The sequence below is a fragment of the Chelon labrosus genome, assembly GCF_963514085.1.
Source record: "Chelon labrosus genome assembly, chromosome: 3".
Classification (NCBI taxonomy): Eukaryota; Metazoa; Chordata; class Actinopteri; order Mugiliformes; family Mugilidae; genus Chelon; species Chelon labrosus.
In genome coordinates, this window is record NC_140339.1 from 25,407,141 (window position 1) to 25,425,897 (window position 18,757).

Sequence of the window (18,757 nt, forward strand, 5' to 3'; positions counted from 1 at the left end):
CAACAAATATTGTCCAACTACGTTACATTGTTTAGACTGTGTGGATTGTGCATTCATCCAGTGACCAAATCAGACAAACTGAAAGGTAAACCGTTTATTATGTTGAACTGAGGTGTACAGTATTCTTGTATTCTTGTATCCAGCAGCAAGCGATCAAAAACACCACCTGTACATTTTGTGCAAAGTATAATGCAGTCTTGTTTCAGAGGGACACATGGCACACAGCAAATAAAAACATTTATTCCATGTCTTAATTTTGTATAAAGTAAAACCACAGTAAGGCAGAGATGTGATGTGAGTATACTCAAAGAAAGCTGTCTTCAGTAAAAGGTGCCATTAAATCACTAACACCTGATTTCCACGGTGATAGTCTGCCAGCTAATGGAAGTACTACATAAAAAGCAACCTGGACAACACAGTAACTAAACCAAACCAACAGTGTATGGGAGAAAAATGGCAAGATTTTATAACTGCAGTCAAGTAATAACACATCCAGCGGCAAATACAATAATGTGAACTTAATGTAAAGAAACCAAATTGAAACGTTTTCCAAAATACCACACATGGACAGATTCTTAATCATTTTTTAAAGAACCACTTTTCTAACAAAACCTTGTAATTAAGAAAACATTTAACAAATCCTGCAGTTGTTGCAAAGAAATAATCAAATAAACACAGCACATACACATCTCTGTATGACAAACCCAAAATAAAAATGCCCACTTCACTGTGAATGCAAACGTATTATTTCAGAGGTTCAACATTCTGTGTGGAGAGCAGGTTGTTTAAAGATCCTTTCCATAGAAGATTCTGCGGGACTTTTTGAGGGATTTGTCGTTATCGTTTGAGAATCTAGCACCTTAATTTAACATTAAAGCCAGCAGAGAGCAGTTGCAGTTTGGCCCAAAAATGATCACCATTACTGACAATGTCTTTTTAGGCAGCGCACATATCTTCAGTTATACAAGAAAATTTGAAAAATCTGTTAATATGAAACATGACGCTTCATGGTAGACAATTTACAACAAGGACCATTAAGAAAGTAGAAAAAAATGATTTCTTCACAAAAAGTTTGGGTGACCGGCTTCATGATGGTATTTCTAATTATAAATTATAATATGGGGTCACAGTGGAACATTTCCTACAAAGACCTGATATAGATATCCTTTTCCTTTTTGATTAAACTGGTTCTGGGAAGGTCATGGATATGCTGTATGTTGATCAAAATTGCTTTAGTGTAGCCATTTCAACCATAAAAAAATCGTAAAAATGTCTCTTGCACTCAATTTCTTAAGTGTGAAACAGTCATATGAAACTCATTTCAGCACATGTCACGCATCAAATTTTCTAGAGGGGACATCTCAACAGCCATGTCAAAGAAACAAAACGCTAAAGTTAAATTAAAATTTTCCCCTTATGCTCCCAAACAGCTGCACTGTACAAATCCAACACGCTCTTTCAGGCTGTGGAGCCACCAACTTGCCATTTTTTGAGGTTGTGTGCTTTGAAGAGGAAACAGCTTAACCAAAATTATATTTGTGTTTGAATACATTAGAAATCAAACAGAACTCTTTGAAAATGTAGGTGGGATACACATCCACAGTAGGTCAATTACTGTAATTTTGTACTGTAATCCAAGGATTACACTTATTATCAAACACTGGTTTGAGGGATTCCTTTTGTGCCCCTCTCCATCTGTGTACTCAAACCTCTAATGCGGGTCATGCTGGTTAAAGAGGTCTTATATGCGGGTGGGACGGCTCCTCTATACACAGTGGAGTGGAGGTTCTGCAGCAGTCTGGTTGTGAAGTTTTGTCATCATTTTTATGGCAGGTTATGCAGGCTTTGTGCAGCTTCGTGATTGCCTGGTGGTAGATCATGATGTGTCTGGGGCAGACCTTGTTGTGACAAGTCCTGATTTTGATGTTCATTGTGATCCTGAGGTGTATCTTGTGGGACCTGGGCTGCAGGTTGATGATCTTGTACTTGGGCCTGTTGCTCAACATGTAACTGGTTATCAACGTCATGTACCCCTGGGACAACATTTCCTTCGACTGTAACAAAGAACCAGTTTCACATTGTCAGTGGTCAGCCCGTATAATTCATCAATCATCTACCAAAATACAACCAAAATAGTGAAATGAGCACTTACCGTGAACCTCTGGAGGGGGGTCTTCTTTCTGTGACTTTAGTCGTTCCATATGCTCAACTGCCTGTAATGATGGAAATTCATATAATTTAAGTAAAACATTGGCTTAGTGTATGTATTTTCAGTTAAGGCTGAAATAATTTCTTATCCATTACTAGTCACGCAATTCTGTGCTATTACTATATAGCATGTTAACTGCTGTGTGTCCCTCTCTCCCCTCCCCCATATTCTTGTGAGTGTCTGTGGCCTGGAGTTGTGCGTATACTGTGGTATTCTCAAACTGTCATTAACATCATCAGCTAACTGTTGCATCTGTATCATCATCAGATTCTACATGTACGCTTTAGTCAGATGTATGTATATCTCGTTTTCCTGCTGTTCTCTGCTCTCTTTTCTGTCTCTGGCTCTCTTCTAGCTGTCTATGTGTTTGGCTGTTGTATCTGTGTTATCACATGAGATGGCTTAACTCTCATGCAATTCACACGTGTTTCCTCATCCACTAAACCACTACCGAAAGCTGCGCCAGTTAAAATAAATGAAGCGCCCTGTTTTAAATCATAACCTTCTGTTCTGACTGTAGGTCCGGACCTGGGCCATGGTCCACCTGTTAGTGACCTTTGCTCTACAGCATCATCTTGCCACGTTCACTCCTTACCTGCTGCAGCTCTATTTTCTGTGCATTCAGCTCCTGTTGCTGTCTTTCCAGCTCATCCCTCTGTTTCTGGAGGTCCACAGCCTTAAGGCTGAGGTCCTGTTCTTGCTGAGCAAGATGCTCCTCAAACTCTCTCATTTCCTCATCTGTATAAGCCTGGTTCTGCTCCAGGGTCTGAGGAACACAAAGTGGAAAAAGGAACATCATTTATGACAGTCTGCTTCTTTAAACAATGATTTTTAGGCTGAATTATGCCTAACTACTGTCAGCATTCTTACCTCCCAGCTATCTGGCTCCAAGAATTCTTTTTTCTTTGTAGCAACCAGGAACTCGTCTAAAGAGACCAGCCGGTCTTTGTTAGAATCCACCTGCAAGAAAGACAAAAGCAGGCTGCTTTTAGCACATATTTCATATTTTATTCTTCACTGAAAGTGTCAAGGCAATAGATAAGACATGGAGGGCTCTTTTAAACTGAGTCATGAGACCTTCTTTATATTCTGTTTCTGCATTCATGCAAATGGCTGACGGTGACATTAGTTACTGATTAGTATCACGACTGTTCATATGGAAGTTGTTATCAACTTTGAAAAGGCAGTGAATATAAAATCAACAAAACATAATACAAAGTACATAGTGTGTAACATACTACATGTAGTTTGATTTCCACTATATTGTGTACATTTATTTGCTAAAGCTAATCAGGGATCAGCTTTGTTGACTGAAACCAAATGGTGAAACTAGGATCCAGAGTGCAGACTACTGTACCTCATTCATTACATGCTCTCTCATACGTAGCCTCTCCTCCTCCATCTCCACCATATCGTCTTCTTCATTAGTGGGATCATAAATCTTTTCCAGCTGAAATGACAAAAATCAACAGTCAACAGTGCAAAGATCATTCACCACAACATTACAAATGTGCAAATGTCAGGGCTTTACCTCTTTGGTGAACAGTGCCTCCAGCTCCTGCTCATCAAAGAAACCATCTCCATTGGTATCTGATTTGAAAGACAAAACAGACAGTGGTAAACATATAAACCACTTTCTCTTACATGTGAAAGCATATTATGAGACTGAATGAACAGCTCATTATTCCATTTTAACATGTGCTGATTGGTCATGGTCTTACCGTGCAGGTTGAAGAAGGTCTTAGGGTCAAAATCCTCAGGATCTAAGCCATCAGCTTCCTCCCACACCTCCTTCAGCTGATTCTGGCTACCCTGCCGCATGAAACCACAATCGCACTTGAATTAGAGATCGAAAAAGCCAAATCTCCTTTTTTTGAGCACCATGTTTTATTTACCTAAATTCTTAAAATCTGGATTAAAAAATTAATACGGCTCAGGTTAGAAGATGTTTCTTTTTACTGGCTGTCACAAAACACGTTGCCTTTGCGTCATGATGTCTATGTACCTAAATCACTTACCGGGTGGTTGACTTTAGGATGGTCCGCATGCTTCTTTCTCATTTCCTCATAGTGCTCCTCTTCTTTCTGTCTTTCTTCCTCATCCAGTGTTTTCAGGTGTTCCCGTCTGTCATGCTCTTTCATCATTTCATACTTTTTGAACTCCTCGTGTCTCTCTTTGTCATAGTTCTCCAGGTCTTTTGTTGCCTGGGTGCAGGTGAAAAACATTTACAAGTCAAACTAATTAACATTTAATGTACATTGTGTAATGTTGTTGTTGTAAGCCCATCTTGAAACCAAGATCTATACCATAGTATATCATACCATTTACCCAGTATTTCTACAGCCATGATGAAGTATAATTTAGCAATGAGATTTACCGATTTGATGAGCCGATCCAGGTCATCCACTTCAAATGTGTGTGGGTTCATGTGGTTCAGGTACTCAAACTGTTTGAGCAGAGCCTGGTGGTCCACTGCAATGTCTGTTCAGAGAGTTCTTGACATTTATACAAACATATTGATGTACAACAGAACATTTTCCTTTTGTAATGAACAATTGTAGCTGTGGCATTGTACTTTAATCATTTAAAGGAAATATAAATTTTGTTGCACAACATACCATTCCCTCCTTCAAGGTCTTGCTTGGCTTTGATCAGGGTCCGGAGTCGGTTTACCTCCTGCCTTTTCAGCTCATCTAGTTTTGTTCTGACATGATGGCTGACAAAGTCCAACTCTTTGGCCAGCTTACCTTGCTATATTTTAAGCAAACATAATTCTATCGTTATTTGACACAAGAAGCATTCTGTCAAAACATGAGACTTTTTATCATTACAGTAAGACGCAAATTTAAATGCCTGCATCATATGTTATTAGTTCTTTAGCTCATTACTGGAAAAGGTGAACGTTCATAATAAATAAATGATGCACTATATTTTGAAAATTCTGCCCTTTTAGTAAGATGAAAAGCAGGATACCTTAATGTCTTCCATGTCTGTGTTGTGGAGCTTTTCTCTGAAATGCTGATCTTTCTCTAGAAAATCGATGACTTCTCTGAGGTAGCGGTCATAGTGGAGTCCAGTGTCCTATAAAATGAAACAAATAAAATGTCACTTAAAAACTACATTTAACATATTACACACATCATAATGATTTTGACAGACTGATGTACAAATGTGTTTCGCTGAGTATTATCACATGAGATGGCTTAACTCTCATGCAATTGGTCTGTGTGTTTCCTCATCCACTAAACCACTACAGATAGGTATGAGTATAAAGATACACAACTGCTGATGACCAATATAACAGATCCTATGTCCAGATGTTGGATGCTAAGATGACAGGTTTTGTCATCTATAAATTTTGTCAGTGCATGCTGCGAATTGCCATATACTACAGCTGTTCTGTAAGACCACTTACTTATTATCCCATAAAAAGTAATGTTTCCTCTGCCCCAGAAATGCTTAAATGTAGCGTGTCTTTGCAGAAAACAAAGTGAAAGGAAAATAGAATAACTTCAAATTTCCAAACATTCCATGTAACCCAGAAGCCATTTAAAACCCACTAAATACCTGAAAATGTTTCATTCCCATGCACTCTCACCTCAAGACAGAGTACACATGGTATTTCTTTTACCTCTTAAGCAATATTTGATTTAGACAAACCTGAGGTAGAAGGTGGGTGTGTCTGGCACACAGATCTACTACATTTGGAACTGCTGTGCTGACAATAAAATGGACAGTTTAGAGCCAAGTGATAAAGTAACATATCCTAATTATAGTGCAATGAGATATCAGGCTAGCCGTCTTCCATTTAAGTTAGCTCCGATGCTTACCAAATACTCACTTGTTTGCTGCCTATAGGCCAGCTAATAACAGTAACACAATTGCACAACATCAGGGTTTCAACTAATAATTGATGATTGATGATATTCTGGTCAATAAATTACCATTTGCCGTACAGAAAGAAAACTGGAACTGACCATTAAATGTCCTCACGAATTCTTATCTGCTTTCTCTTGTCTGACATCCAAAAGAATTATGACAGTTCATTAGGTACTAATGGACACTGAAAACAAATGCATTCTAATGTAACAGTTCTGCACTAAATCTTAGCTTCATGAAGGTAATGGTATTCAGCATTTGTTCAAAACAAATGTGACAGCTGTTCATTCAACTGTGTTTTCATTTTAGGGGAGTTTGTAGTACTGACACACATCTCTATTATTTTAGCAACCTCATTTTAGTCAATGGGCTAGGCTAAATAACAGAAACACTTCTGTGTTTAATTCATTACAGTTTAATGTAGTTTAGTGTAAAGATTATCATATTTGAGAAGCTGCAATGTGCAAAGATTTGGGGTCTGTATTCAATTTAAAAGGTAGTGCAATCAATCGATTATCAAAGCCTGATTAAATATATGATGGGTGCACCCTGCTAATCTATAGTTAAATCTGTTTAACAAACATGTTGGACATTGCCCCCGATGGCTGTAACATAATTATTGTTTTATCTTGTGTCTTCTTACCACACTCGCTGGAGGTTCTTCCGATGCCTTTTCCGGCTCTTTGACTTTTGTCTTGTCTATACTGATGGGCACTGCATCCAAACACAGCGGCTGGACCAGCAGCAGAACCCAGCCGGTAAGAAAGGCCCGGCTCCAACACATCTGGGAAAAATTATTATTATTATAATTACAACCGCGCTACATCAGTCAAACTTTTGTTAACATTTTACACTATGTGAAGGCAACGTGTCAGGGCGTGAAAAAGCCTCATTATGCGTAAAGCTTCCTCATTTGGTCTTATTCAGCCCCTCTAGCCTCCATAGACAGAACATTACTTGCTAGCTAATAACACACAGATGAAGCTATTGCTGTTAGCTTTAGCAATACTGACAGATTTAGCTAATAAGTGCCAAGCACATAGTCACATAGCGTTATATTGAACAGCATAAATAGCATGTCCCTGACACTAAACGCTTCACTAAAGAGCACAATAGAGGTGTCACTTGTATCCTCACTTTATGATGAATCCTGGACCCCATCTGCTCTGCTTTCCTCCCGTCGCTTCCTGGAGATGTGCCGATCATAGTGCCGATAGCGAGCCTGCTAGTCAGCACGTTAGGTTGCATGCTTGTTAGCATTCAGCTGATTGGTCAGCTCAGCTTGTTGTCATACGGACGAGCAAGTTTCGTTGCACTGACTCGTACGTGGCGAGATGACGACGGAGCAGGTGGGCGGTTCCTTTTTTTTTTTTTTGACATAATCGATAAGAAGAACGAAGGTCAGAAAAGGCATAATGCATGGTAAATAAAGTCAATATTTCTAGGTCAGTATTATTATTATTATTATTTTGCTGATACACTTTTGCACGTATTGCTATTTTAATTGCCTTTTTTAATGTTTTAACTGGTTATCTGGCCAATAACATTTTTTTTCTTATTGAATCTAATTAACTAGAACAATACGGTAATTTTGATTATTTTATTTGCATAATGCAGGATATTAATACATTTAATAACATTTTTGGAAAAGTGGTACCTCAGCATCTCACATTTAAGAAGGTAAACACAGACTTATTATCTGCAAAATGGATCTAAATGCATACATTTAAACGTCATTTGTAAATAGAATTTGCAATATATATGTAATACAACCATCTGCAGGCCTGAAATTAAATGCATTTGCATGATGTATACAATGGCATGAACTAAAAATGCACATTCTTGGTAAAAGCACCTCAAAAATATACTCAAGTACAGTACATGAGTAAATATACAGCTGATTATTATCCAACACTGCACTTCTTCATTGTGTAGTTTTGTCTGTAAGCAGCAAATTTCAAGGTCATGATTCGGAAGACTTGTTTGCAAATGACACTCTTTCTTCTGTTAGTCTTTGCGGTACTTCTTCTAAAAATAAAGTGTGTGAACATCAACTTTTACTTAGTTTAGGGAGCAGTAGTCAGTGATTAATGGGTCGAAGTCCACCTCTCAACCGAGTCCTGCACACTGGCCTCGTGGGGAGATCTTACGTAGGACCTTGTGGCTGTGCTTACAAATGCTCAGGCTTCTCTCAATGCACTCATCATCTCACAGGCTGGTGAAAACTGACTGCTGTTCGGAAGACTGTCCATTTCTTCACATTTTCACTAGCTTTCATTGCCAATTTCCTGTTTATTCAAAAACCATTCAGTGATTTCCCCATATCCTGTATGTTATCATTTGTGATGAATGTGACAAATGATTTTTATCGTTTTTTGTGTGTGAATAATCCCATGGACACAGATCTCCAAGATTTAGGACCACGAGGTCAACGCAATAAAGCCTGAAAAGCTTATGAATATCACTGTGTGTAAAAGTACTGTTTCATGAGATGTGGGTATCCTCCAGTGAACATCATTCAAACATATTTGCGTGCTGAAATATAAACCTTCCATAAGATGGCGCTGTTGTTGAGTCTACGATTGCTGTCCTTGCTACTGTGGATGACTGGATAAGAAGAGGTCCATGGAAGTTAAATATGCTGAAGGACACAGGATATAATAGGTGTTAAAATTATCTATGGAAATTCTGATTCATATCATGTTAATTAATCTTAATTATAACCATATGAGCCTATAGAATGATTCAAGAAGAAACATTTTAAAATGTGTTCAAATCAGGCATTTTTTTGCTGTTGCAACTCCTTGACCAGCTGCTTGGACATGCCCGGAAGTTTTAAAATCATTAGCTGGAATTATGAATGCTGGATAAACATCCACACAGACAATTTATGAGCTTTGGCAGGTGCAGCAAGACAATGAATCTAATTTCTATCTGGATAAGAGCGCTTATGCCTAAATATAACATCCCTGCCCTGTAGATGTCAGTGTAATAGTTCAATGAGCCGGGAGGAAATTAATCAATGTCTTAGATCATAAGTAAAATGGAAAGAGAATGAAAGCTGGATCAGGTGGGGAAGATCAGCACTTCTTTTTAATCAACAACTAAACAATGATTAAATGTGCCCCACAATGAACATGAGACTACTGTCTATTATTACCCTGCACTGTGTGTTAATAATTCAGGCACTCCAGGACACCTGTACACACTCTTTTATATGCCTTACTCTGCAGAAATGAATGGCTACTTTGAAAAAAAAAAAGGTATTTCAGAAAAGACATGACTGATTTCCTATGTGCACTTCTGCCAGATAAATTAAGATCCAAACTACTCCTAGTTGAAGAGTTGGAAGTCTGAACAAGAGAATCTTACTCGTTTTCTGCTCAGCACCTTTAGTAAGCTGTGATTCAGCGGAAGGAGGCTCTCGCAGGAGAAGACAATAACATTGAGTCACCTTGCTGCATTGTGAGCCTCTGGCAGCCAAGAGGCAGGGTTCAGTAGCAGAGACCGTACTGCAGAGCTGCACTGGACTGCGCAGCAACTATGTGTGTATTTGAGTGTGTAAATTAGTATGTATAAATGGGTGTCTGTGTTGTGGGGATGATGATAAATTATGGCAAGGTCAAATAACAATGACTGTGTGTGGCTATGGGTTGATTACTCTGCAGTATGTATGATGTTGCAGGTACTCTGTCCTTCATTTTGCAGACTGGTTGAAGAATACACAACAAGTTACACCAAATTTAAGCTGTTGGTGGTATTACTGATGAATCCAGATAGTGTTTATTCCTGTTGCAGGTCTCTACCACTCTACCTTGCAGTGCAGAGTGCTGGTTCCCCAAATGCAGCTGTTATCAAGCTGCTGAGCTTTCACAGCAGCATATTTTCATCTTCAGTCTGTTGTAGCTGGTTGGTGCTGTTTTGATATTATGACAGATTTCATAATGCCTTTTATGACTCACAAATTTGGTCAAAATAATATACAAATGAGAGGGCACTTTTCAACTAGCGTGGGATCTGGTGACCATAAAAGCCAAAACATAAGACTGACCCTAATTTAGAAACTCATCAAATCATCCACTGACCCACTGCACCCTGCAGAAGGTACACTTGTCCTGTTTATAAGCTACTGCTATTTATTCGGCACTTCTATTTAAACTGTAGCCAAGCCTTTTCTGAAGATTTCATTTAATTAACAATTACTTCCTTAAGTGTCCTGTTATTACGAACCCCATAGGCTTACACAAAAATACGAAAGCAAGGAAAATCCTTTTACTCTCTGGCTTTTCCGTCATGCAGAAAAGACTTTAGGAGGATTACAGTGAGCTGGTTTCTGCACAGACGATATACTATAATGAGTTTTTAGAGGAAATGTTTTTATCACCCACTATCTTTGAAGAACAGTGCCTTAAACCACTGGAAACATTTCAACAAAGCCTCAGCAAAAGGGAATCACAGATCAGATATTTGTAATGTTGACAGATGTTTTTCTCTCTCTCTCTGCTCTCTGGCCCCACAGCATTCTTCTTTCACAAATGACACATTAAGACTACTTTGATATGCACAGATCAGGCATAACATTATGACCACCATCCTAACATTGTGTAGGTCTCCTTCGTGCCTACAAAACAGTTGCCTTTGGATCCTATGGGTTGAGGGGAGGGGCCTCTGTGGATCATCACACAGATACCTTTTTTGTGTGTGTGTGCCTGCGTCAGGCTGCATCCTGCTGGGGATGGCTGCTGCCATCAAGGAGTGTTATTGCTATGGGGTGGGGGTCTCAGGTCTGGTCTAGGTGGGTAGTACATATCTAAGTAATATCTACACAAATACCAGGTCCACAAGTTTCCCAGCAGAACACTAAATTGTCTCAAGATGGTCAATGTTATTCACTTCTCCTGTCAGGGGTTTTAATGTTGTGGCTGATTGGTGTATGACCTAACACAAACACAAGAAAACCCTACAATGAGGTGTTTCTTTCTGCATGTCTTTTTTATAATACTTTAATATATTTATTAGAATACCTTGATCTCTCCTCAGTCAAAACACATAGTGTCAAATCATACTGATTTAGGGATGACACTGTGATTAAGTGAAACCTTGCCGTTTGCCTCTTGATGCTCACTGCTCAGCAAAATAACTCCCATGCCAATTGTAGTGTGACTTTGAACGTCGCCTGGCCTGATGCAGCCCAGGTGAAATTTATGGGCAGTGGTGGTAAATTGGGCAGGTCTGTTTGATGCAGTGTAAGCATTATTGTAATGTGTCATGGTCAAACAGGCTTTCTGTCCTCAAAGCATGACTGCAGTGAAGGTTATGTGAGGTTGACTAAATTTATCTAAAGCTTCATACAACTGATGCACAGACATACTTCTGCATTGGAAACGCACATGCTGACAATTAATTCTTATTTTGAAATAATGAGAAATAATTTTCATTTCTTGGTGTAATTTCTCATATCTCATTATGATTCATTGTAATAAACATGCACGTATCAATGGTGGTGCATACTTGAATTTTTATACAGTACTACAGTTTGTGTACTTGGTTACATTGCAACTGCATGAAAATGTTTTAACAAGGATATTCTGTCATTCAAGTACAATAAGATTTACATTTTCTTCCTTGTCTCTTTATTTCTTTATGTTATTGCAAAGCCATTGGATTTGATTCAATAGATAACTTTTGGACTATTTTTCATCATAAACTTTGTTTCAAGAAAACTGAATCAGCAGAGGGCACATTGCAATGTGTATTTTATTTATATCCTCGTTAATGAAATATAAAAGTCTGCTGCAGTGTCTGAAATGCTGACTTTGTTTTTGTTCAGTTTTCATTAAACCTACCTTAAAGAGGACTCCTGGCACTTTCACCCCAAATTTCCACTGCGTCAACCTCATCACTCACATCAAGGACAAGTGATTAATACATCTCCAGTTTAACTTGACGGTATCTGAATTTCAAAGCAGATTACAAGGCCCGGACAAAAGCCTCACCTGGCTGGCTTTGAGCTTGGAAATCTCTCAATGTTGTTTGACTTCATCCTTGTTTGTGGCCAACATTCTTCTGTTCCTGTGCAACAGTTTCTCTGCCGTTAGTTATGCGAACACTGCTGTTTTCAAACATTTCCAACTAAAGGATTGAAAAGCTGGTTGGAGACTGATTAACTCCTACTTTCCACCTCAGGCAGGGCTGCATCAGTTTAACCATTTTTTGTGAGGCCCTTGGGTTCCTTGTTTAGTCTATCTCATTATCTCAGTTACAAGGGGAATTATGCATAATAATTTAGACTATTTTAGTTTTACTGCAGCCAGTTAATATCCGTTTAATTACATATTTCTTCTGTGTTCATGTGTGTATAATCAAGTGGGGTCATTTGTGAAATATTTGTGACTCGTTTGCTAAAAATCATTAGCCTATTTTGCATTGTCCCAATGAAGTCCACGCAGCGTAATCCAGTCATTTCAACTACTGGGGCTACACCCAACTTTTCCAGCCATAGTAGGCTAATTTTATTACTGTTCTATCGGTCTGATCGTTGTTTTAATCCTGCTTGGGGAAGAACGGGCTGCTCAGATTACAGCACGAACTGAGTCCTGCAGGAGTCTGTTCCTCAGTTCGGTATTCGTCCCCTTTAAAAACTATGCAGCCCTAGCGGTGGTATTATCTGGGCTCCCTGGAAAAAGTCTGCGGAGAGAGGGAGAGGGCGAGGGGGGTACGAGCCGAGCCGGAGAGGAGAGATCATGGCGGCACCTCTCGGACGGGACACCCTACCTGACCACTGGTCCTATGGCGTTTGCAGGGATGGCCGGGTCTTCTTCATCAAGTGAGCGGCTTTTCAGCGTCCAGCTACTTTACGAGGCATTGTTAACGCGGCGTGTGCAGGTTTTGTGCTGTTTTACGATCGTTCAGTAACAGGTGTCTTTCTTGCAGTGATAAAACTCGTAGCACTACTTGGCTACATCCGCGCACTGGCGAACCTGTTAACTCGGGACACATGATACGTTCAGGTACGCGGCAAATGATCTGATTTGCAGGACACGATGTGGATGTTAATTTTACTGCAGTGTGTTTCCCTGTCTGTGGCCGGTCGTTCAGTGTGGTCTTGTTCGTGTTATAGATTTGCCGAGAGGATGGGAAGAGGGCTTCACGGAAGAAGGAGCGAGTTACTTCATCAAGTGAGTGACTCGTGTTGCATTGTTTGGTCGTTTGAAAGTGCTCTGCGTGGAAGGGTTTTCCTTTCATTTCCGTTCCTGTCACCAGGCTGCTCTGACACAGAGCAACCAAACTAGGTTAAATGTTGTATTGTAAACACATTAATCTAAATGTAAAGAAAGCTGCATGTAGCCTACGTGACAAATGACAGAGAAACACACCGACATATGGATTAACTCACAGGGGTCCCATTGGATAGGTGAAACCAATTAGCTCTCCCTGCAGTGTGAATGGGAAGTGGCAGTGCCTTGCAGGACAGGAAGAGGGCTATTAAAATTCTCCTCACATCCTCCTTGCAGGACCTCTACTCTCTCCATTGCATAGGTGTGCAGCCTCGGTGTGTATGTGTGGCAGTGAATGAGAGAGAGGGAGACTGTAAAGGTTGCAGGAGAGGGGTGTGACCATATGGTGACAGAGATGTATGGCATGATTGCATTATTGAAGCAAGAGAGGACAGAATTTTCAAAGTCACACACAGCACTGTTAAGTTTTTCTTCGTCAGAATTTCTCATTAAAATTGCAAAAAAATCTGAAAAACTCACTGTCACATACAGTATATATGCATTCTCTTTATGAGTGCCAAGCCTAGTATCATGTGCCATATATTTCCACTTACATCTGCATTGTATTATGCCATGGATTTTCGGATTCCGGTCTGTGCCTGTCATTGTGTATCACACGGCTGCTATGATGGAAACCAGGACGCACGAGCGACCGGCAAATGATGCTGAAACCAATCAGATAAGTCATACTAAAAATGGCAGACAGAAAGCCAACTGTAAAAGGCATGCAGAGACATCTGCGTTGAATCTGGATCACTGTAAACAATGACTCCTCCCACCGTAGCTTGTTTAAGGTCTGATGAGTACCCGTACTCCTGTCGTGGCCCTTTTAGTTTGCCCCATTTGTTCCAGACAGAAGAAAGCCTGTATGGAGAGTTTTACATCCTCAGAGCTGCAGTCTGTCTGAGGTGGTTTCCAGTAAGAGGCCTTTGCTCAGCGACTTGCAGTAGTCTGCTAAATTATTCGCTTTAGCAATGATTGCCACACTCACAAATTAATATAAAACAGTGTGGTTAAAGAAATATTGTACAGTCATAAATAAATCTTACAATGCGCCAAACACATGGACACCCATTCATTACACTTTGACAGACGCTCTGGCATTCAAAGATACTTTTAAAAAGGGCTTTAAAAAACACGTAAAATGGTATGAGCCAACAAATTTGTTGCTGCTGACACATATTGTGTATAGAATAAAGGCGGCCTTTGTGTTCCCCTCATTCACTCACTTTTTCTTTGAAAGAAGCGAGAACAATGCAACTGTGAAGTTGTGTAATATATGGCAGCCTAAATGTCAGGGCAGTGAAATCAGTCAAATACTTGTTGCCCATTTGGCCTAGTGGAAGGATCCTGTTTTGCTCCGGCTCCTTTCTTGTTTCTTTGTTTTTGAGGGCTAATTTCTTGGAGTCAGAAAGTGGACAAGGCAAGGACACACCAAGTTTCTCTGTTCTTTTCAGCCTTTTTTGAGCTCCACGTTCTCTTGGATTGTAACTGTCTCATTGGATTGGTTCATTAGAACGTCATTAGTGGGGAAAGTGTTGAAGACTTTAAATTTATTGCAGGCATGATGCAGATAATGACAGGTCTCTCTGTTTTTCCAATTATTGGAAATGTAGGTTTTACAACTACAAAGGTTAGTCAGTTAATCAGTTAATCACTTTGGCAGAAAAATAACAGAATAATCATTAAAGCTTTAAATCTCCAACTCATCCGGATTTAAACCTGTTGTTTGTCCCACCACACATTATAGTAAATTAAATATCTTTTGGTGTCCTTGCTGGTCTGACAGACTGCTCTAGTTGTCACCTTGTTTGTCTTTTTGTAGACAAAGCAATTCAGCTGAAACTGATCAGTATTGAAACAGTTGTTAATTGTTAGCTGCAGTCCCTTTTCCATTTTGTCAGGGTTTAAATGGCATCTAATTCCAGCACTCAGCTGATAAGACTTTAAGTGGATACACTGGCCTGGTTAATTTATCACTACTGTGTTCTTAAAAACATGAGTTGGCTTGAATGATTAAAGGTTAAAACAGCTTACTCTCCAGGAATATCTTAACAGCTTACGAGCAAAATATGCCTTTGTTATTAATGTCACTTGGCAAAGCTGAGGCACTCAAAGTAGTGAAGATGGCTGCACCTCAATGGGATTATACCTTAAAATCACATTAAAAGAAACGGATAGGATGACTTGGCAAGTTGACAACTTATTTCTGGCCTTTAAAATCATTACAAGTATAAGTTTTTAGTTGATAACTTTCACCAGATCAGCATTTACAATGATTTATTTATTCCAGAGCGAACCCTGTTAACACAGACTTGAAGGTTAATTTGTGCCAAGATTCATGATTCTTATTTGAGAAATTTATTTTACATCAGACTTTCTGAGAAACTCTATTAAAGTAGATTGGATTGCTGTTGATTCAACCATATTCTTTTGGTGATATTGTATTCTTTAATTTTTTACTTTAACTGATTGCAGACATACTGCAGATAATGCCAGGTGTCTCTGTTTTTTCCAGTTATAGGGAATGTGGCTTTCAGAACTGCAAAGATTGGTTTTCCGTTGATGAATTCATTCTACATCAGACTTTCTGAGAAACTCTATTAAAGTGAAGGAGATTTTTTAGCACAAAGCAAGTAAGTAGTCTACCTGCTTCTCTTCTTATCTTTTAGCTGTCAAAGAAATATACAGCAGCTCATGAAGCGCTGAAGTCCACGTGGTGCTGCCGCAACAGCAGTCTGTAGATCTGATTGTGCGTGGTTGGTGGAATTTAGCTGAGTATAAGTACAAAGGAGGGATTGTTCTGACTCTGCCACAGTGACAAAACTCACATTTATTTACATCTTGCGGTAGGTCAGCCTGCAACCTGACCTGAACTATCTGATTAATGGTTACTGATGTTATGAAAGTCTTTTTTCAGCATCTTATCTGAGCTAAGAATGAGTTACTTGTGATAGCATGCGGTTTATCTTAAGTAGGTTTAAACATTTTTTGTTTTTAGAGTACTTTTGATACACTAACAAATTGATAGGCCTTTGAGCTGAGCTGTGGAAACCAGAGAAGATTGTCAAAACTAATGGATTATGTCTGTTATCTTATGTGGCAGCAGATTGAAAAGTGTGTCTGGCTGCCATACTTCCAGCAAACCTCCAAGGAAGTGACCCAATTTGAAAATCATCTTCCAAAATCATCCTGTTTCAATCCCGGAAGATAACACTAAAAATGAACAAGGTCTGTGCTACATGTCTGAGTCTTGAGCTCTGCACGTCTGACAGGTATAGATCAGTGCAAATAAGGCAAATGGAAGTTGATTAACTAATCCCATAGTTCATAGTTAAAGCTGGGACCTGAGTTCAGTTGGGTTTACTTTCCACCAGATCACTGGCACTCACTGAGCATGAGAAATGTGCAATTCTATAGCTCCCTGAGGGGAAAAAATGACCCCACTGAGGTACAATGATGTCCTGTTGAGGACACAGTTCACATTGCTGAATGGTTTCACATTGCTGTGGGACAGAGGAAGAAATGCTTGATATCCACACTAAAATTCACACCAGAAAAGGCTTGCACAGCTTCTTTCTCAACTCCATTTACTCATCAGATGTGATAGTTCTGCCAATATTTCATCGTCATCTGGGATTTTTGATGACTATTTATCTTTTGTCTCGCAGTTTATTTTGTTTTCAGGTTGCGCTTGCATTTTATAAATAGCTGACTGTTTTGATCACGACAGAGTGAGTTAATTAGTCGTGAGATGTTCTGGGAATTTTGGAGCAGGGCTTTTTAACAGGGGATCAAGAAGAAGTGTGGTATCCCTACAGGCCTTTATCCTAAGGCTAATGAAGCTTTCTTTTTCTGCAAACACATCAAATCCATACCTCACTGCTGAGGCCAAATCATCGTTACCAAAAAAGGATGGGGCACAGCAAGCTCCAAGGTTCTTCAAATGACCTTTCCCTTCCAAATTTTAGTTGTTCTAAAATGAAAGATATTGACATGTAATTGTCTGTTTGCCTTTGTGCCCTGTCAATAAAAATAAAGGCATCTCAGATAGTCTTCTTTTCCAAACTTTCAGATTGTACCTTTGATAATTGGCATTTACTTTTAAACTTTTAAAGTGAGATAAAACTTCTTAAGTGTTTCCTTCTGCGGAACACAGCTAAACCACAGTGGATTTAAGGTGTACGTTTTTCTTGACAGGTACCTCTTTTTTAAGTCTTTTTCCTTTGGGCTCTTTTTTGGGCTGAGGTAGGAAAGCAGCCTGGTTTGTTATTTTCCTCCAGGAGGCAAAGAAGCAGCAGAAACTTTCTACTTGACACGTGTCAAGCCTTTTACCCCTACAGAAATGGGCAATGCTCAGAATTTGACCTCAAACGTAATCTGTAGGTAACCTCATGTTCGGATAAAGGACTGTGAATGTAAAGGGGCGTTGTTTGGAAATCTTTGTCAAGTGTCATGGGAGGTAATTTGGAAAGATTGAAAGCACAGCACTGAATACCAATCAAGGACCAGACAGGGTCGGTGCAAGCTTTTATTTCAGGGAAGCTGAGGTGAAGGTGACATTAGTCTGCTCAAGTAGAGCAGTCCTCTGTGTATACCAACACAGAAATGGATAAATCCATTGTACCATCTGATATAGTGCCTATGTATAGACTTATTGGTATTGGTGAAACTGTGTTTGTCATTAGGTACATCCAGCCTCTTGTCACAGATGTTTTGCTTAATACGATCCCACAACAGCTTACCTACTATGTATGTTCCAGTGAGCAAATGATAATTGCATATTTATATAGAGCAGGTGTGTAGGTCTGCCCTCTTACTTGGGTTCAGTTCTGCTCTTGATGAGAGTCTCATCTTTTCCCCAAGGATTTATTTTTATTTGTTTTTTTTGATTATTGTTAAAAGCTGCTTTGGAACACCTTGCACATCTGTGTTGCAGTTGCCGTGTTAGTTGTGCAAGTTGTGCTTGCTCAAGTGCCTCTATAGGCCCAGAGGAAATATTTACCATAAACCCTTTTTAATTGTATCCAAAATGTTCTAAATTCATATAACCTGCTATTTGCCTGACAACATTTGCATCGGTAATATACCTCTTTAGACTCAGAAGACCTGAAATTAGCATCCAAGCTATCTAAAGTTAATGATTTAGTCAACTTCTTTTGTGTCTCATGTGTAATCTTTGCATTTACAAATATATGTGTGACACTCATATATATTTACATGCGTAATTTTTGCAGATGTTACAATTGTTACAATACAGTCATCATCACCATGATCTTGATCACATCATTTCTCTCAGATTTACATCATTTCTGATGACCTCTCTGGTCTGTGTGAACTTGTGTGTGAACTCTGTTTTCCTTCAGACCGTTTGCCAACCATGACCGTGATC

General features: G+C 39.3%; 2 protein-coding genes across 2 annotated transcripts in view; one reads left to right on the plus strand and one right to left on the minus strand.

The window, feature by feature from the left end:
• Positions 1–79: 79 nt before the first annotated feature.
• nucb2a (nucleobindin 2a) lies at positions 80–7,295 on the minus strand. Its single transcript, XM_084541652.1, has 13 exons — positions 7,226–7,295; positions 6,732–6,872; positions 5,183–5,290; positions 4,828–4,960; positions 4,587–4,690; positions 4,228–4,413; positions 3,931–4,021; positions 3,741–3,799; positions 3,567–3,659; positions 3,080–3,169; positions 2,805–2,975; positions 2,153–2,213; positions 80–2,054 (listed from the first exon to the last, which is right to left on the minus strand). Exons 1-13 carry the CDS (start codon positions 7,292–7,294, stop codon positions 1,825–1,827), a joined length of 1,536 nt encoding a protein of 511 aa, XP_084397778.1. The 5' UTR covers position 7,295; the 3' UTR covers positions 80–1,824.
• Positions 7,296–12,448: 5,153 nt separating this feature from the next.
• plekha7b (pleckstrin homology domain containing, family A member 7b) overlaps positions 12,449–18,757 on the plus strand; it is a 61,383-nt gene continuing 55,074 nt past the window's right edge. The window contains exons 1-3 of the mRNA XM_084541760.1: positions 12,449–12,914; positions 13,022–13,098; positions 13,209–13,266. Of these exons, the coding sequence (XP_084397886.1) occupies positions 12,832–12,914; positions 13,022–13,098; positions 13,209–13,266 (218 nt within the window). The 5' untranslated portion in view covers positions 12,449–12,831. The remainder of the gene's footprint in view (positions 12,915–13,021; positions 13,099–13,208; positions 13,267–18,757) is intronic.